General features: G+C 39.8%; 1 protein-coding gene across 3 annotated transcripts in view; it reads left to right on the forward strand.

Annotated features, from left to right (window-relative positions):
* The window catches only part of ASAP1 (ArfGAP with SH3 domain, ankyrin repeat and PH domain 1), a 286988-nt gene that overhangs the window by 182425 nt on the left and 83770 nt on the right, over positions 1 to 20793 (forward strand). For all 3 annotated transcript variants that reach the window (XM_025205413.1, XM_025205411.1, XM_025205412.1), the window contains 5 exons: positions 488 to 573; positions 2171 to 2246; positions 3064 to 3150; positions 10901 to 11001; positions 14311 to 14380. In XM_025205413.1, the coding sequence (XP_025061198.1) occupies positions 488 to 573; positions 2171 to 2246; positions 3064 to 3150; positions 10901 to 11001; positions 14311 to 14380 (420 nt within the window). The remainder of the gene's footprint in view (positions 1 to 487; positions 574 to 2170; positions 2247 to 3063; positions 3151 to 10900; positions 11002 to 14310; positions 14381 to 20793) is intronic.

Raw genomic sequence — 20793 nt, forward strand, 5'->3', positions numbered from 1 at the left:
GCTGGACAGCTTGCATGTCATTGCTCCACAGTGATGCTTATTAAGCTGATAGTTGACTGTGACAAATGGTATTTTTCTATAGTCCTCTCAAGTATTTACTGGTAACTTACTATATTTAACTGATCTTATGTATTTTAAGTTTTTCCAGGGGGAGTTGTTTGTTTTTAGAGAAAATAACAACTGTAATAGTATAAAAAGGCAGATATTAATTCATGTTGAGAGGAAGTAAGTTTCTTGAACTCATGGCACATCTATTTTATAAAGGCCAAATAAACTCATTTTGACAGTTTTTCTAATTAATTTGCCATGCCCAGGTATTGGTCATTGCGTTGTTTCAACACTGTAAATCAGCAACAAGGTAACCATAGAGAGTAATTATTAATTTAACAGATTTGAAATAACAATTTTACTGCTTGACCATAAGGAAGTACCTAAACACTTACTTACAAACCACAAGTTACTTGTTTGTTTATTTTTTCTTCTACAGTATCTCATTAAGGTTAATGAAATCAAGACAAAAAAAGGTGTGGACCTTCTACAGAATCTTATCAAGTATTATCATGCACAGTGCAAGTAAGTACAGTGTTTTGGCTTTTTATCTGCTACAGTTCAAATTACATTTCTCTATATCTCTGCTACTTTGACTTGATATTGGCTTCTACTTTTAGCAGTGTGCAACTGTTGCATTTAAGATATTTTTGTAGAATAAACCTAATGATGAAAAATCAACAATACTTGGTTATCTCTAATCATTGCCTGAAATCCAAATATTGTTTATCCAAGCAAACTTTGGTTGGATAGCTCTATCTGTTCTGTTTGATGCCCTTTCTGTAAGGAGGGCTAGATGCTCATCTCTTTGAATTTCATTTGGGGAAAAAAACCTCAAGAAAGTTAACTATTTGAAACTGGATTAATTTAGTCAAATGAGTTCTTAAACTTCACTAGCTAGACTAGTGGTTTTTTCTTCACTGGACATTTTTTAATCAAGATGCATATTTTCTTAAAATATATGCACTAGTTCAAACAAAAATGAATTCAGAGGTTTCCTGCAGGATGACATGTGAGATAATCAGCAGTCCCATTTGGCTTTATTATGTAGTTATTATTTATTAATGTTTATCTTAAATTTGCATTCGGTAATTCATTGCTTATATTCATTAATATTGTTGCCATTTGAAAACAACTTTAGTATTTTAGTGACTATTTCTTTTTATTTAAAAATCTTGAAATGCTTTAGTGCTGAAGTGATGTTGTTGCTATAATGGTCTAAGAAATATGTGAGCAGCAAGAATTCTTGTGGGTAACATCTTTTATTGGACCGGCTGCATGGTTGGGATAGACGTAGGCAAGCTTTCAGGTATCGCAGTATCCTTTGTTAGGCCTCTGGGAGAGAAGCAGACACAGCAAAGTTAAACAGCAGGTGGAACAACAACTTGTGGAAAACTCCAAAGGTAAATAAAAATAGGATAGAAAAGAAATGATTAGGTAGCCAGCAGGTGGGAAACATGCAGTAAAAAACTGATAAAGGAAGAACAGGACTGTTCAGGGGGCCATTGTCACCTTCCTCGAGCATTCGTTTAATAATAAATACATGATTAATAAACGCAAGTTGTGTGCGTGTGTCCTATGTGTTGCTGTGGAATTCATGAACCCAGTAGGCCATCTGTGTGATCACACAGGGTTTCTAAAGCTTAATGAGATTTATCCATATTGTAAGCGCCTGTATCTGCCTACATATGATTGTTATGTTTTTAGAGGTCATTAATTCACACGCCAAAGTGTGAAATAGCAAAAACCAAATGAAACTTGTCTTTCAAACTATTTTGAAGATTTAACTTTATTATAAATGCATATGTTTTAGTGTACTGCACAGTCATGTACTGAGTTATATTAGTGAAGGTACAGTAAATTATTCAAAATTGAAAAAAGCAATTTAAAGATCTGAGACTTAATATTAGAGCTAAGTGGACTTTCACATGGTTTCAGACAGTTTAGTAAAAATTCAACCATGTATAAAATGGGAATATATTTTGTTCTGTATGTAGGAAAACAGGGGTAAATTTACTTCATTTCTTTTATAATCTGTGATGTAAAGTGTGTGTTTGGGGTGGGGGGGGCTGTTATATAAATGTCATGTATTGCTGATATCACAAGTATTTTCCTTCTATAGTTTTTTCCAAGATGGCTTGAAAACAGCTGATAAACTGAAACAATATATTGAAAAATTGGCTGCTGATTTATATAATGTAAGTAACCAATGAAGTAGCTTAATTTCTAGATAAAGGAATGTGTTGTTACTTTTGTTAGATGAGTTCAGTCCAGGTACTGTCAGTAAACTGAAACTAAAAAGTATTCAGCTGCTAAAAGAAGCTCTGAGCATGCAATATGAAAAGTTCTGTTCAAAGATGAATATTCTTGAGTCAAATATTAATCATAGTAGTAACTGTAGCTAATATTCTGATATTTTGTGAAAGACTGATTTATAACGCAGACTACATTTGGAATTGCATGCAACACAATGTGTGGCTAATTAATTAATTAATGCTGTACTGTGATATCTCACAAATATACAAATGACCTTCTCATTGAAAAGCAAGAAGTGATAGAGAATCAGAGCACACGTTTAGCAGAATACTCTTGTATTTCATGATCTGAAGTCGCACTAATCCCATTTGCCTTTGTAGGCTGTGGCTGAATGAAAATGTTTCTCTCCTGCCTCTCTTGCTATATACTATTTGTCCATCCTATTTGAGATTCTAATTGATACTTTAGAGACTAATTTGCCTGCAGTAGCTATAATGAACCGTTAATGTTTAACAAGCTAGGACATGCTGTCCATTTATTTTTAGTGTCTAGAGAGTCTTATTTTTCATACATAGTTATATATTCACTTTTGACTTTCTTTCAGAATTATATTTCCACGGAGGATAAGTCAAAAGGAACAGGCTCTTCTATATTTATATTAACTTTAATGGGAACATATTTGTTTGAATATAAAAATATATAATATATAAAAATAAAAGCTGAACTAAAATGTGTAATAGTATATATTTTTGTTCACAGATAAAGCAGACACAAGATGAAGAAAAGAAACAGCTTACTGCCCTCCGAGACTTGATAAAATCCTCTCTCCAGCTTGATCAGAAAGAGGTAAATAATTAGTGTGCAGTAATCTCAGGTAGAATGGAAACTACATGAATTCTGAATTCTCAAAATATTAGGCTTATATGGATGTAATCTCTTTCTGCATGGGGGTATTGCAGTAAATAAAAAATATATTCCAAAACAAAAATGGGAGCCTTTTGCTTTCATTTGCTGCTGTTTCTGTTTTCCCGTAGTAAAATACAGAAAATGAATTTATGTGGCCACTAGCTAGAATTGACTTGAGTAAAGTAATTAAATACTGTAGTAGCAATTATTTTAGGATTCCAGAAACTTGGGGAAAACATTTTGTAATAGAGATAAAAAACTGAAATCAACACAGATGCACAAACCTGCTCCAACTTTAGTAATCCTTCATCCTTGGTTAAAGTTAGTGGGTTTGCTGGATTTGTCATTCTCAGCTCATTCACACGTAACAATTAGAATATGCCAGCTGCTGCCCTTTTGAAATGTTTCCCTTCAGAAAGGGCTCCAAATGGTCGTGCCCACACCCTTATTGACTGCTCAATCTAAATCAACATTACCATTTTAATTGGTATGTAGACATACACATTTAAAAATAAACAAAGGGAGAAACAATTTAAGTCAAGTGCTGTTCAAATGGTTTCCTAAACAAAAGGAGCATAATAATAATAATAATAATAGTAACAATAATAGTAAATAATATCAAACTCTGTTGTTAAAAATGTGGAGTAAATATGTGGAGTAGTAAAAATAGGGATATGTTTATATAGTTTTTATTTGTATACCATTTGAAAAGGTGCTTATAAAGATTCTTATCTAAAAGAGGATCCTGGGATTGGAAATTATTACTAATACCAAAAAGTGAACATTAATAACCTATTTTGACATACTTCATATTGTTAATGTTGTAGGTAACACATTGTCATTCTTCAGCTAGTATCTGTAGATTGCTATATAATTTCTTACAGGTTTATTCAAAGTGTAATGTTCATTTATAATAAAGAACTCAAGTTGAGAGAGTCATTCTTTCCCATGTCTTTATACTGAATACAATTTTTTAAAGCATTCGTTTCTACCTATTAACTACAAGTAGAACAAAGTAACAAAATGTTCAAAGGCTTTACTATAATTTTGTCAGGAATTTTATAAAAAGAAATTCTAATGGAAAAGGGATGTACAAATATTCACTTCACTGTTGAGGGGTCAGTCAAACATTGTCTGAAAATATATATTCAAATGTTAACTTTTTCAAAGTTCCTTGTTGGTTGATCTGAAATAATTATGATGATTTTTGTAAAGAATTAAGTGTTTTCAGGGAGAGAAACCTTAATTTCTTACAACCAAGGGAAATCATTAAAAAAAAATTCTTGTAAATGGAGAACTTTTCTTTCTCATACTTTTTAGTCCCTATTCATTTTAAAAGAAGTGAAGAAATTCCATGGGTGTGGAGAGACTTATAGATTTCAGTTCACCAGTAGTGTTCCTTGATTAGCTCTATTGTTCTCTTTTACTTGGATCTATTTCACAGGCCTGATGTGTAAGATTTATGAAGCAAATGTCTAAATATCCTGTATTGTACTTACATGTTTCACAAACTAAGTCTTTAGTTATAGATTGAAATGTATATTGAAGGAACATACAGGAATTGATCACAGATTAGCTAAATTACATTGAAAGTAGAGATGCATATCCTGAGTTTAACCACCAATTCTTCATTTTTCTGATAATTTTTTATTTGATTTAAGCAAATGTGATTAAAGATCATTTCCCCCCTACCAATACTTTCTCATTAACAAATTTAAAGATTAATCAAAGTATTGATGAGCATGAACCAACTTGGATTGTCCAAGTAGATTTGTAAAGATTCAAAAATATTTTGAATTCTAATATAATAAAAGCCATACCACTTCTGGCTGTGTGTCTGTCTGTCCATAATGCTCCAGGCCAACTGCGCATGCACCACCTGGAGCCTTACAGACAGACAGACAAGGTGGAGGCAGTGGGGACCAGGGTATGCTCTGCTGTGCTGGGGGTGGGGGGTGGGGGTGTGGGTGTGGTATGCGGCTGGGTGGGTGGGTCTGGTGTGTGGCTGCGCGGGTGTGGCATGTAGCTGTGTGTGTATGGGCATGTGTGTGTCAGGTGTGGGGGGGCACATGGGGGTTCGGGGAGTTGCATGTGGCTGGACATAGAGTGGCAGGAGGGTGGGGCAGTGGGTGGTGGTGCTCTGTCCCTGCAGCCTGCCAGTCATTCTTGATGGGCGTTTTGATAGTTGCATCATAAGTCTCAAAATTATTTATTTTTCTTTTCCCAAATTATTTTACAATAGCAAAAATGGAGACTTCCATTTCTGCTTCCTTAAACTTTCAAGGTCACATACCCCAACTATTATACTTCCGGTGAAAGAAGAGACTCTGTGCCTTTATGCAATTTTTAGCATTGAATGCATCTGCTTAACACCTTCGCTAGGGACAGAATTTGCACATAAATTGGTTTAAGTGATCAGAAACCAGTTTAAAGCTGCAACGGAACAGAAGTTCAGCACACACAAACCAGTTTCAAAATAGATGAACCCAGTTTTAAGATAATCCCAGATGAACGTAGTATCGGATTTAATTGATTTAAGTTAAACCAGCTTATGGAACTGTCTCAGATTCCCTCCTGACTCAAGTTACCTCACAGTCCCCCAGCATCCCAGGCTGCTTTGCAGCCCTGGGCTGTGCTGCCTTCTCCAGCAAAGCAGAGCTGCCCCCACCCTACCTGTCACAGGGTTGAGGCAGTAGAGCCTCTGCTCCCTACCCTGCATCCTGCTTGCACCTGTCAGCCTGGTGGGATGGGGCAAGGAAATGGACTCCCAGGCCCTCCTAGCCGGGTCTCCCAGCACAGGAGGAGGGAAAGGCCATATGGTGGGGCTGGCACCACCCCAGCCCTTCCTTTTCACCATCTGCCACCTCTGGCCCAGCACCAGCCACACCCCCGCCCGAGGCTGCCCCAGATAGCTAGAGAAATTTCCCTCTTCCTCATGGCTGCTTGCCTCAGCCACTACCGCAGGAGGGAGGGGAAAGGTGTCTGAGGCCAACAGCCATGTCAGGGGCTGGAAAATTCCCCTCAGCTCCCTAGGGTTGCCTTGGTCTGGGGGACCCTGGGTTGGGGCAGGAGGGAGCCCTGCAAGGCTGGGGCTCCCCAGTGCCCCCACACTGGGCTGCACAGGCAGGCACTGACCCAGAGGTCTCCTTCTCCCTCCTCCCTGTGGCAGTGGCTGAGGCAAGCAGCTGTGGGGAAGCAGGAGGGTGGGAATTCCCCTCTTCTCCCCAGGGCTGCCCTGGACTGGGAAAACTCCTGACATGGAGGCTCCCTCCAGGTGGGCCAGCCCCTGGACTAGCGGCTCCTAAATGCCTTGCAGAAGAACAGCAGGGGGCTAGGGGTGTGTGTGCGGGGCAGCCAGTTGGGAATGGCCCTGCTTGGCTGGGTTCCCAATGGCGGCAGGCTGGGAGGCATGCTCTAGTGCCCCTGCCTTTTGGCCAGGGACATTGCAGGCCTCCCCCTGCATTTCCTAATTGAAAACTGAAGGTCAGTCACAGTATGTTTAGCGGTTTGTTTGACGCAGCTTAGATGAAACTGTGCAGATTGAATCGATTCCACCCGGGGCTTTTTTATTGCCTGTACTTAGTCCTTGTACTCATGGGCATACCTTGCAGTAGTTCGTGTGTTCAGACCATCTTTCTAATTGAACTTATTCTTCATAAAATGTATTCCCTACCACATTAATTAGTAATACATGATACAAAGAATTAGTAGAGTCCTGGCATTATAGTAATAATGTCTCTTTTATGACTGGCAATTTTTTTGTTTTGAACTGTTGTAGCTAGCCTCTGTAATTTTGTGCATAAATTATTTGTTTAAGTTTTCTGATTTTGGGAAAAAACACCCATCTTATACTTTGAAAAATGCTAATGTAAAAAAAAATAAAAAAAGAAAAGAAAGCACCACCCTCTAGTATCACAGAATGCTATTTCTCACCGATCCTACCTTTCGAGAGGATTTGTGGTGGAAGATGAAATGTAAACGCAACATGGATAGAAAGAACATAGCCATTGTGGATATTCTTCACTATTTGGGACTGGTTTTATTTATGATACCCTGGGTCTATAAAAGTTTGACTAACAGTCTGACTGCTGATACAATTAGTCTGTCCAATAATATATTTAATAGTTCAGTTTTCCTAATTTATCCCATCCATTTTGATTTATGCTTATTGTTCCATCATATCTTTATACTGTTTTGGAGCAGTGGCTGTTCTTACAGTGTTTGCTCAGTTTCTAGCACAGTAGGGTTCTAATTCTGCCTGGGAGTTAGGCATTTAATCTGTCATAAACAGGGACACAGGTTTTCCATTTGCTTGCAGAAAAATGCAGATTTTTCTCCTTTAAAGGATAAAAATGCAGGAAACTGAGGACTTCTGTTTGTAGGCTGCCAGAGTTCCAGCCTGCAAGGGGCTGCTTAGGGCTGAGGGAAGCAGGAGGAGAATGATCAGAGGCAAGGGGAACCACATGCATGTGTGCACATGCACGTGACTAGGAAACAGCCCCAGGCAGCATGGCAGAGAGCAGCTGCTGCAACTGCCTGTAGATAAGTTTATGGGGGGTGGCAGGCATAAGTGATGCGTGGGGGAGGGGGCACAGCTTGTGGGCAGACTGAGGTGATGGCTTGCACCAAACCCGCACAGTGAGGGAGTGAGGTGGGGTTGTTGGCTGGGGCTCAGGCACTGCCCAACAGGTTCAGTGCATGGTGCCTGAGGCTGTGGTGGGAATGTGCAGCCATGGGGCCCAGTTGGGGAGCCATAGGAAGCTTGCCGGGGCCAGAGGGGCTGATTCCTGGCCACTGCACACACTTCTGGGGAGGGGTCAGGTGCCAGAGGCAATGCGTTGGGTGGTATGGGGGAGAACATGGCCCCCTCCACCCAGATTTCTCCACCCAAAGTGGGGCACAGGGCTGTAGCCTGGTTGGACTGACACTGGGCACAAGCCACCTCCATGACCGGTGGGTGGGACCTGGTGTAGGAGGGTGGAGTGGGGCAGCATCAGCCGCACCCCCATGGCTTTCACGGTGAAGTGCCCCCTGCCCAGTGATGCAAAGGGGGACGCTTGTGCCCCTCCTACTGCGGTGACGGGCAAGGGGCACCTCACCATGGCAGCACATCTGGCATGGGGCTCACGGCAACAGCAGCAATGAGTCTCGCTGTCCCACTCTGACCTTCCCCACTGGGTCCTGCCTGTTATGCTGAGGAGGCAGCTCTTGCCCAGTGCCAGTCCAGCCAGCCTGCAGCCCTGTGCCCTGCTGTGGGCAGAAATCTGGGAGGGCACACACCCCTCATTTCCCCCCCCAACACATCACTTGTGACATAGCCTGTGATTGGCTCTCCCCCTTCCCCACACCCCCACCCTCACCTTGCACACTGTGGGGCAGGGGCCTGGGCACAGGGGCAGCTGGGTGCCCCCTCTGGGAGGGCAGGGGGGCTGCAAGTGAGGGGCATCCCTGAGTTGCCTCCTCTTCCAGTGCCGCCCAAGCTGAGGCAATGCCCTGTCCTGGGATGCCATGACACTCCGCCCACCCTGGTGCCCTGGGCAGTTGTCCTCACTGGCCACCCCTAAGGCCAGCTCTGCCTGTAAGTCATGCTAGCAGGGCTGGCAGTGGCAGGGCAGGGAGGTGCAGGCCATGCTGGCAGGGCTGGGAGTGGGCTGTGGTTGGGGAGTGAGGGGCATTGGCATATCAGGGTTGCTTAGCACCACAGAGCAGCGGTAGGGCTCAGCTGCAGCTGGACCCATGTCCTGATGAGTGAAGGAAGAAGAAAGCTATGATTTTCCATGATAAAAAAAAACCAAGATGAAACACCAAAATATATAGGTATTTAGAATTTATTTTGTAATGCTTGAGGCACTGATAGACTTCCAAATTGCTTTAAAATTGTAAATATATCAATAAAGCATTCTGTTCAACTGATTCCTATATATAGTGGTGTTTCATTTTAATTGTGAAAGAACATGGATTTTGGGGAGGAGGTTTATCAGAGAATTTTGCATTTTTAACAGAGAAAACAAGGATTTCTGGTCAATAACTAAAGTTTTACAATGTGTCAGTTGATTCCTTTTACACTGAAGTGGTATAAGTAAGCACAATGTACACATTAGAAATCTTTTCTCTGCTTTTTTACCCCGTGCCAAATTTCCCTCTGCCAGTTGATACTATATTGCAGTTGACATCCAGTAGCACTGGGAAGGAGCGTTCGTTGTGTAAGAGCAGGTTGAGGAAGAAGAGTGAAGTTTCAGTGAAGTAATATGGGGTGAATAGTAGCTAAAATAATTTAATATGTAAGTGTGTGAGTGAAGAAATAATTTTATATTGTTAGATGCCTTCAGTTTTCAGTACTGCACGTGTGAGGTTCTGCCTGTTATTTCTGTACCTGACTTTCACAAAGACTCTTCTAATATTTTTATTTAATAAATACTATATTTTTTATTTAAATTGAGTTTATAATGTATGATTCTTCAGCCAGAATTAATTGGTGGTATCCATTTAAATATACATCCTTCCATCTGTGGAGGATGAAGTACAGTTATTTAGAACCTTCAATATTTAACCAAGGTATAAAAGATGCATAACTAAAATCTTAAAATCTGATCTTGCTATCTTTTACTTCAACTGGTAATTTCTACTCCTAGTAATTGTCACTAAAAAACAATGGCATTCATGCACATAAATAATGTTCATGTGAATCATTTTCATAATTACACTCTTAATTATATTGCTTTTGTTTATAAAACCCTCACCAATAAGTGCAAACCAGTTCTTTGCTCAGCAAAGTGCCAAAAAATTGCTTGTTTTCATAAATTTAAATTATTTTATAATCCTATTGCTATCTTTTCTGTTATGACTTTGTATTCCAGTTCATTATTATAAACAAAATTATGTGGTACAATATTTTACCATATTCTCTTGTTACTTGCTAAGCAAAGGCTATGAAGTCACTAAACAATTGTGTAGTTTTTTTTTGTTTCCTATCAGTGTTGGGTATCATTTGTGAGGGGGGTTATAGACTGTTTTTTTAGATGGTGAGACTGCAAAATATAAATTTAGAAGCATATGATGGAAAATAATTATCTTTTTCAATTATTTGCTTTTTCTTTCCTGTATTGCTTTTGCCTTTCCTGATTGAAGTCTAGGAGAGTAAGTCAATGTTTTAATGAGCCTTCATTTCTCTAGTGAATTTGATAACACTGTAAATCATTTACTTGTTTGCTTCATTAGATTTAAAATGTTGAGATGGCTTCATTCATTAGAAAACATTAGCAGAATGTGTATTTTCAACCTGGTTTAAAATTAAGGATGGATATTGGTGTTAAGGATGAATGTTTCTTATATGCATGTGAAATTTAGTTGCTTTTTGTTATTTCAGATTAGCCTTTCATTAAAGTATTCTCTGACATATTAGTCTTCATTACATATATTCTTAGTATGCTCAGAATTCCCAATGACATGTGTAAGAGTTGAGACTATTCAATAAAGGGAAGGTTGGCTAATGTAAGAGGGCATGCCTAGTTGTTAAATGTTACCTAGAACTCTTTGCTTTCTGAACCTTCAGTTAATTTGTAAATTGGTAAATTTAATTTGTAAATTGGTGGGGTAGGGGGAAGAATGGAAACAAACTGAGTATCATTTTAGAGAATAGCAGAATTTATTACATGTTTTAAAGGGTTTTTTGTTTTTTTCCCTTTCATAGGATTCCCAAAGCAGGCAAGGAGGATACAGTATGCATCAGCTTCAGGGAAATAAGGAGTATGGTAGTGAGAAGAAAGGTTATCTCTTAAAGAAGAGTGATGGGTAGGTACTTGAATTACATAAAATTCACACTATATAATATATGTCTTAACTATTTTTGTAATTTGTAAATTCAAAAGCAGATGTGGTGTTAATTTTTCTGATTTTTGTGGCTTGTAAGTGCTATTGTCGTAAATAAAAGTTTTAAGGAAAACATGGCATAGTATTCGAATCTTGAAGTGTTTGGAGATCACCACCTCATTTCAAAGAGGCTATTGAACCAAGTGTAAGATGGTAACTGCACTGTCTTATGGGCCGAGTACAGGCAGTCAAAAAGCCCATGGCTGAATGGATTCAGTCTTTGCAGGTTAGTCTAAGCTGTGAAGATTGAACCAATAAGCAAATGAACAGACATTCACCTTTGATTCAGGATATGCAGCCCCATGCCTGCAGTGGCCCAGGCCAGAAGCCAGGGAACGCTAGAGCATGGCTCTGTGGCACAGAGCCAGCATGGGCTGTGTGTTTGCTTCCTCTTCCTGCTGCCCCTGAGGTCTCTGGGATTTGCGGTCCACAATCACAGCAGCAAGACTCAGCAGCAAGGGTTGCTCATCACTTCCTCTTCGTGCTTCCAGGTGCTTCTGGGACTTGTAGTTCACAGTCACAGCCAGCAGTAAGCAGGGCAGGGCAGATCCATACTTAGGGGGAGGGGAGTTTAACCCCCCTCCCAGGCCCCAGACCCTAGCCGGGGTTTGCCTGTGGGGGCCAGTGAGCCAGCCAGTGAGGCCAGTGAGCTCCCGCTAAGGAGGGGAGGGGCAGGGCCAGCCCTGCTCTCTGGAGCAGACAGCGGAGCCCAGCCTGGGGCTGCAAAGCATGCTGGGGGACTCTGATTTAACTAGAACCAGGGTCTGGGACAGAAGTTTCATAAATCAGTTTGACCTAAATCAGTTAAGTCTGATATCATAGTCAACCAGGTTTATCTTAAACCAGTTTCAGCCATTTTGAAGATGGTTTTTCTGCACTGAACTTCTGTTCTGTTACAGGTTTAAACCAGCTTCTGGTCACTTAAACCAGTTTATATGTAGCTTCTGTCCCTAGCCATAGACATGAATGATAGTTTCACCAGGCCTTTGTAGATGAAGGGGTGGGGGATAAATCTGTTTTCACTTTTTAAAAGACAAATTTGCAGTGTGATAAAATTGTAAACAGCAGATAATCATTTATTAATCTGAGGAACATTTTTAGTGCTTCACTCAAGAAAAATAAGGCTTCTAGGACTGATATTTTAACTATATTTTATGAAAGAACAGTCTGTGACTTCACTTTATTACATGGTCCTGGTTGGGTGGAATTTTTGTTTGTTTTGATTATTTTATTTGTTGCTCCAACAAACAATCCACAACATTAAGTGGATGGTCTGTCAACAAAGAATTATTTTTCTTCATTGGCAAAAACTCTTGACAAAAACTATACTATCTCTTTATGTTTGCTTCCAAATACATTAATTGCATATATTAGATTTACAGTGATGCTCAAGGCCGGTCCAACCATTAAGTGAACTAGGCAGCTACCTAAAGTGCCAAAATTTGGGGAGGTGCCAAAAAATTATACGCAGAACAACATAACTAGAACCTCATTCTGAATAACAGCCATGGCTGGCTGTTACAATTGTGTTAGGGTTAATGAACAGCGTGAAACAGTCAATAAAAAAAATTATTATTTTATTGTTCATTTTGAATATCTAATAAGTACACGTAAAAGTTCATTCTAGACTTTTTATTTTCCTCTATATTGACAGTGGTGGGGGCACCAAGGTACACAGCCTAGGGGGCCAATTACCCTTGGACTGGCCCTGGTGACATTTGCCTTTTTTAACACTCCTGTGTTAGCTGGAGGCAAGAGAAGGACAGGTGGAGGAATAGGAAAGCAGACTACAGGGATACATTAGTGCAGTTAATACACTGAAAGTAATGCAAGATGGCATAATACAAGAAGTTGAACATGGTAACATAATCCATATTTGTGGTTGCCATGCTTTCTCCCTGTCAGTGTCAGTCTTCTTTCCAAGAACAACTAAATATTGAAGAGGTGACATTATCAAAAGACCAGTCAGGGTGGCAATGGATCCCCCTTGCCCTCCCTCCCTCCCTCTCCTTAACTTGATGGTACAGCAGGAACAAGCATTGTATCAGTCAAGTGAGGGGAATATGGGGAAAAGAACGCAGAAACGTCTGTAATAACTTCTCAGTGTTTTTGAATCAGACAGTGTTAAAGTACCAGGGATTATGTGGATTTCTTGTTCTGTGCAATGGTTTTAAGACGTGCATAAGAGGTGGCTCAGTCAAATAAGTAGAATTTGAGCAGCATTTTTTTCAGGGAGTAGAGTGAAAGTTGCTGACTCGTGTAGCTTTAATACATAAATATGCTATAGGAGATGGACAGAATTCAATTTTCTGCTTTGAACCTTCTAAAAGAAAATTAAAATTGTTTTCACTCTTTGAAAAATATTAGCCTTCAGGTAACTATTACTTTTGAGTACAGAATTTCCTATTCTCAGGTAGAAGATGAGAAAAACTCGGAGACTAGAATTCATAAAAATATAATTTTGTTGAAATCAGAAGTTCAACCAGATTATTGAATAAAAAAACACAACTACAGTAGGATTCTAATCACTTTGAAGTATTTTAGAGGCTTATAAACAATCTGATACATATAAGCCATTTAATATATGTATTTCCTTTTTGAAGAGAAATTTCATTTAGGATTTTTCAATCAAATGCATACTAGGGGCTTGAATTGCTAACCTTGCAGTGAATACAAAGTAGAAATATTTTTTTATTTTTAAAAATTGGAGACACAATGGAAAACTTCAATCAAGCCAAGGCAACTTTGGATGTGGCAGTCTGGGGAAATTTTGCCTCTTTTCTTTTTTTTTAGCATAAAAGAATTCAGCCCACCTGGTCAGGAAAAATGTAATTGGTTTATATTTTAATAAAACCTAATGCAGTCAATGTAGTAATAAAGCATAAAGGTAGAGTGTTAGAGTTTTCAAAAGCATCTAAGCATTTTGTATTGTAAGTCCTATTTTAAAGTGACTTGGCACTACAGTCTCATTAAAACTGCAGAAGACTAAGCTCATTAAGTCTTTAAGTTGCTTTTGACGGGGGAGATTTAGGTATTTTAAACATTTTACCTGGATTGATTGGTTTGTCAGAGGTGTGTGTAGACTGGCTAATTTGGTTAAAACGTAAACAGAATAACAGACATTTTCAATTAGGCTTTCTCTCTTTAAGAATGCAGTAAAGACAACCTAAAGGAAGAACAGCAGTTCTGTTTGGTTATTTATGTATTGCCATTTTATTTTTAATATTTTAGGTTAAGGAAGGTGTGGCAAAGAAGGAAGTGCACTGTCAAAAATGGAATTCTTACCATATCACATGCAACAGTAAGCTGCCTCTTTTTCTGCTCTATTGCCATTGTGAATTGAGTATCTTCTATCCCTATGGACACTTCTTTAATAGCATATTTCACTATGCAGTAGTTCTCAGAGCATTCTGCAGAAACCTGGGGTTCACCAAAGAGTTTAAGGGTAATGGTGGACCAGGCCCGGAGGTGGTGTGCTGCCATTGCCTGTCCAGGTCGTCTGTCTCCACATTGTTTTGTGCAGCCTGCAGAGCCAGGAATAAAGGTGCTGTGGCAGAAGAAGTGATATAAAAGGGCTCTGTGACTAGGACATTTGAGAACGGCTGTACTTATACATATAGATGTGGGCGTATTTCACTTAAATGCATAACACAATGTCAATCCAAGTTTTTTGCCTGTTGTTTGCATTACAACAAATACCATTTATTTGTATGAAATGCTTACTTCGATAGTACGTTTCAGCCCTATGTAGTGCATCGTTAAATCCTAATTTGCAATATAATTTTACTTTGCCATTTTTTACGCAGTTAACCAAAGGGAAGTAGATGTCAATGGTTGCTTTTAGAAGTTTTCAACAGGATCGGAGCTAGTCAGGCTCATGACCGCTGTTGGAAGCCTTGAAATGATAGGAGGTAGTTAGTTTGGGAGCTGTAAAACCACAACACTGACAGTGCAGTAGCATTAACGAGTATTGTTTACATGAAGTTCAGCTAAGTGCAATCTTGAAGCTAAGCACTTGACCACAGTAAGCTGTACGCTGTTAATGCCTGCACGCTTTTTTGTGAGAACTGAGAACCATTCAGATAAATTTAAACCAAAAAGGAAATGTTGGTTTTCCAAAGATTTTATATTGTAGAGTATTAACATATCAAGTCTGAAACAGCAATGTTGTTGCATTTTTTGGTTTGTTTTTAGTATGTGGGAATTTCTAAAGTAAAAAAAAAAACTAAACTGTCAAGCTTCCAGACCCTTCAAGGTTTTTTAGCTTGACTTGCACTACAAACATTTATTATTAAAGCTGGTTAAATAATTAAAAACAAATTGATTTGGAAAGTAGCAAAAATTGTTGGAGCAAATTCTTTACAATAAATAAACCAGTTTAACTTCATTATAAATTAGTCACGTTCCAAGTGTGAAATCAGTAGACAAAACAATTGTCTAAAGAACGCATCATAAAATCTTGCATAGGGAATAATGGTATGTTTTCCAAATAGTACTAGAGTGGGGTGGGCAAAATACAGCCTGCCAACTGATTGGATCTGGCTTGTGGGGAGGTGCCCGCCAAGTGAATGGATCCGGCCCACAGGCAGGTGGCAGCTCTGGCAGCTGTGTGGTGCCGGGTGACCATGCTGCTTCCAGTGTGCAGGCGTACTTGCTTGCTTGTGCACGTGTGATCTCTCTCCCTTTCGTTGTCTCTTTGCTGGGCTCGGCTGCCACCAGCGCAGAAGCATGCCAGAGCTGCAGGTGGGTTCAGGCTTCGACGCTGGTCACAGCCTACACCTGTAGCAAGCCCTGACTACCTCTCCAAGTACCTGGAGCCTAAACCTGGACTCTGGGAACCAAGGCATGTTAAAGCTGCAGGTGGGTTCAGGCTTCCATGCTGAGATGTGGCCCTCAACAGGTCACCAAAACTCATTAAGTGGCCCACCAACCCAAATAATTGCCCACCACTGCATTAGAACAGAAGAATAGCATTTCATTGGTTTGTTTCTCTGTCTTGGCAGTTGTTTTGAACATAAGTTTAAGATGCAAGAGGCTTGTTCACTAGTGGATTAATGTACAGTGAAAATATAAAATTTAGGAGAGATTCCTATTGACTTCAGTGGACTTTGGGATCAGAACTTTAAATAAAAACTCTTTCTCAGAATAATCTTAGATCACAGGACAATAATAGAAAATTGAATGGACAATGGGAAGCGACTTGGTAGTTAATACACTTGTGCTAAGGTCATCTTACTAATAAATCCTTTTAAGGGAGCATATATGCCCAGTTTTAGAACCTGGGGTCACATCCTCACTTATTTTGGTTAATTACATATTTTAGTGCTAGGTTTTCAGATGTTTCTTTTAAGTATTATCCCCTTCAAAATTAATTCTGAAGTGAATTGATGGAATAACAAGCAGAAGTGGTACATGTGCTACACTTCGGGATCTCATGGAATACTCTAATTATGGTCATGACTGAACTTCTTTTTCTTTTTTCGTGGTTTGCTGAATAGAAACAGTCTGTTCTCTTTTGTGTTCAAGTAGCAAGGAGGAGGGTTACTTGGACCCCGTGCAGCAGTAATCAAACTCTGTCAAGGAGGCAAAGTTTTATTCTTGCTTGCTTTTTCCTTGGATGGATCCTTCCACGAACAAATCTGCTTTGTAAGTCTGAGCAGCTACTCTACTGCCATGGGCAATGATCTCATCAGATCTCTTAAATTAAGCACATTTAGTCATGGGAAGTACTTGGGTGTGTGACAAGGTGATAAAACACTGCAGTGATGGGCATGGTGGGAGAATATAAGTAAAGCAATAAGAAAATAAAGGTAATATAGAAATTAGTCAGATATTATGCTATTACACACCTGCATGGGTGGATCCAGGAATGTGAAAAAGGGAGCGTGGGAGATGCCATTAGTGCAGCAGAGGAAATGGTCCCCTTTCCCCTCTGACCTCCCCTGCAGGCAGACTGTGCCATGGCAGGCGCTGCTGTGAACTTTTTGTAGTCCCTGCAGCGTGTAAACATCCCACCCCTTCTACCACCAGGAACCTCCCTTCTCCCATTCCCCTCTCCCCCTCTCCAGCAGGGGTTTTCTAGGGGTTGCTTCTGGGTGCAAGAAGGAGCATCTGCTCCCTGGTGCTGGTGGCTTCAACCAGGATCTATGGTAAGCCACAGCATGAGGTGCCTTACTTGGCCAGGGACAGTGACAGGGGCATGCCACCACCTGCTCCCAGACTGCAAGGGACACCCAAAGGCAGGTAGGGAACAGGAGAACTGGAAGCTTGCTGCTGCTGCTGTCTTCTACTGTCCAAGGAGCAGGGGAAACCCTAGGATCTCTCCTGCCCCACTCCAACCAGGGACTGTGGGGAGCAGCTGCATAGGGTGCCAAGTCCCTGCTCCCTCCTTCTCCAACACATTGCCCCTGCTTGGCCCTGAGTTTTCAGCTGCAGGAAGGAACTGCTTGGAGTGCTGGGCAGAGCTGGGGATGGCAGCATCAGTGGGCGATTTCCTCTCTTCTAGGCACTCCTGTTCCCTACCCACCCCTGAGTATCCCTCAAGATCCAGGAGCAGTATCATCTTGTCAGGTGATAATACATAAATGAGATTCCATTGTTGGTCTGACTTTATATGCCAGTGTGACTTCCAGTGCCCTGGCTGGAAGCACACAGGTAGTCGCAATAGTATGAGCACAGTACTTTTTCAGCAGCGTCCCCCAGTAATTCAGCAGGTGCCGCATCTAAATTACAGTAGTCCCATCAGAGCGTCTTAAAGGGAAGTCTCTACAGGGGCTCACTGCCTCCACCTAACTGTACAAGATTTTCTTTGGTTATTAAGTAAAAGGGTAAAAATGCAAACACTGATGTAACGAGAATCTTTTCATTTTCTCTGAAGAAGAAACACTGAGGGAATATCTGACACGTTTGTCAAGGCAGATTAGCTTGTTCATTTATCCTCATCCACTTGCTTAGATTAAGGGATCTTTTATGGGATGACAAATGTTTTCTCAGAACTGTTGCAGATGTGGTGTTGCAACTAACATCCTAAAGCAGGTTTTTGCAAGGAATTTTTGTAGCTGAAGCAGTTCTCAGGTCCTTTTTGAAGGTTTGTAGTTCACACAAATTCTGATGCTATTAAGCAGCAAGACCAAAAATATAATCACACAAATTCTGAATTTCAGAGTGCTCATAAATTCTGTTACTTAAGTAAATTATTCTTAATCCTGTTTATTACTTACGTTGTGATTCCAAAATGTCATCCACCAAATCTAATCTAGCAATATAAACTGCATTTCTAATTTACTTGTCTATTTTGGGGTATTATTTGCTGCTTGCCATGTGCCTGAAAGCTTATAGTTGACCAGAGGGCAAAGCTAGCTCCAGTATGTTAAAGCTGATTACAATTTATTCTGAGTAGTTCACAGCAGGCTCCTTCATTACAGCCATAGAGAACTTGACATTCTCCGGGTTCTGTTTTTTGAAAGATTTTATTCTTCTGAAATTTGTAAGCAGTTACTTAAGAGAGATTATGTTAGGAAACACTAATAGCTGATTCAAAAGCATCTACTTTCCAAAGCTACATCTGAAGAAATTATTTTCAGGCTTAGTTAATTTTATTATTTGTTAGGTTCTTGCTCACATTCTAGTGAGTCTCAATTTGCTAAACAGGCAAGGATTTCCCAGGATAAGGACTGAGTGATTTTTATCATTCTTTTTACTTTTAAACTGCTTTCCTAGTGATTATCATCATCTTTACTGAGCTAGGAAAATTTGGAGACTGGCATCTTTTCTTTCAAAACTATTTATTGTAGTTCACATAATTGTCCTTGGACCTTCCTACATAGCACACTTTTTTTTCTAAAAGAGATCCTTTTTTGCATAATCTTCTATCTAAGAAACCATGATATGGCTTTTCATCTACCTGCTGTCACCTAAATACAGGGCCTACTAGCATAGAATTGCAGAAAACACTAAAATTGAAATAAAGCCAAAATACTATGCAATTTTATTAATGTACTAGAATTTGCATAATTTGCTTGCTTGAATCAACTGTAACAGGAGCGCTGCTATTATTTTTATAGTATCCAAGAACATGCTAGGTGCTGTATAGTACAATAAAGAGAGGCTGTGATGAGAAATGGGTAGAGACAAAGTGAGATGGATGAATGCTGCAGCATTAAAATCAATTCAGGCTTGTGCATACACATAACTTGGTAGGTCAGTTTTGTCCACCTCTGTTAAAATAGGATTTCTCATTTAATGAGGAATGGTGCAGTATTTTTTTTTACCTAGGTAAACTCTCGAATCTGCTTAGAACGCAGACTTTGCTTTCTTGCACTGAATTCTGATTGCTGGGATTGGGTGGCAGGGAGGCAGGAATTGACAGCCTAGAAGATTGAAGTCTTCTGCTCTGTGGTAAGTAGCAGCATGTACAGATGTGATATAAGCATTTTCTGTTCACTTCTACCTCCGCACGAATATAGAGAGATCATTTCTGATGTTAAGAGGGTAGTTCATCCTCCAGCCTGTTCCAGCTGTGTCTGGCAGAGGAGTCATTTTTTTTGTGACATAAACACCTTGGCACTTGATTGTCATACTGAAAATCTTGTTTATGGGGGATGATCATTTAGTTTCCCCTTTAGAAGGTCCACAGTCATTGAATAACCTAACCCCTTGACATTCATGTACAGATTTATGGATAATGTAATTTGACTACTTTCCATACCGTGCCATGTAAACTAAAGACATCTCTTTTTAAGATCTGAGATTTAAGAATGTAAGATTTAAGATTCAAAGACATCTCATAGATATTAGTCCAGATATGCTGTACATAACCTTTGGTTTGCCAGTGGCTATAGACATACTAGGTATACTTCAGAAAGGCTTCATTCTAAATACAAGTATGAATGATGCTTTATTTCCCTCTTTGCCTCCACCATTACAACTTATTCTTTTTTCTGTGTAATATCTATGCTAATATCACTAACTGCGATCTTATATAAACTATATTAGTTGACTCTCATGAGTCATCATAAAGTAATCAGTTAGCAAAAGGAGACAATGTTCAATCTTATAAAGGTTGTCAGTTTTAAAAGCCAAAAAAAAAGTAGGCATAAAATGTATCTGTAGTAGAGAAAGCTATTTAAAGATGTATCCTTTCCATGTAAATGTCAAAAGAGTATCTGTGACATGCCCGGACTCCAGGTGCAGCCTGCCTCTGCTTGACCACTGAGAATAAGTTGGGGGTGTACCAGAGGCCAGCTCCTTGGCCTGTGGTGCCTCAGCTCTACCTGGGGGACTCCAGCATTAACTTGAACCCAGGAAAAACTGAAGACTGAGCCAGACTCTTAGAGCAGGCTTACATACAGTTCCTATCTGACCATACGTCACCTCACTGATTTTTGGGGAGCCAACTCTACATATATAACTTTCTGCCCTCTCACTGGTGCATGTTTGCTAGAACATAAATCTTCTTGATCTAATTAAGAACAGGAGACTGTGTGCATCCTTTTAGACATGGGGATTCTCTAATCCAATATACTGTTTCTCTCCTAATTTCCCCTCGGTGAAAAAAATGTTCTCTCTGTTTCTAGGTGCTAGTATTTTCCTTTCAAAATGTAATTGTCTGGGAAGGTCTCTCTCATCCATGTCAGATGTTGATTACTGCTTTTCAGCCTTTCTTGGGTGCCAAAGAAACTCATTGTTGATCTTTGAAAGTCATTATCATTTTGT

The sequence above is a fragment of the Alligator sinensis genome, unplaced genomic scaffold (assembly GCF_000455745.1).
Source record: "Alligator sinensis unplaced genomic scaffold, ASM45574v1 scaffold307_1, whole genome shotgun sequence".
Lineage (NCBI taxonomy): Eukaryota > Metazoa > Chordata > Crocodylia > Alligatoridae > Alligator > Alligator sinensis.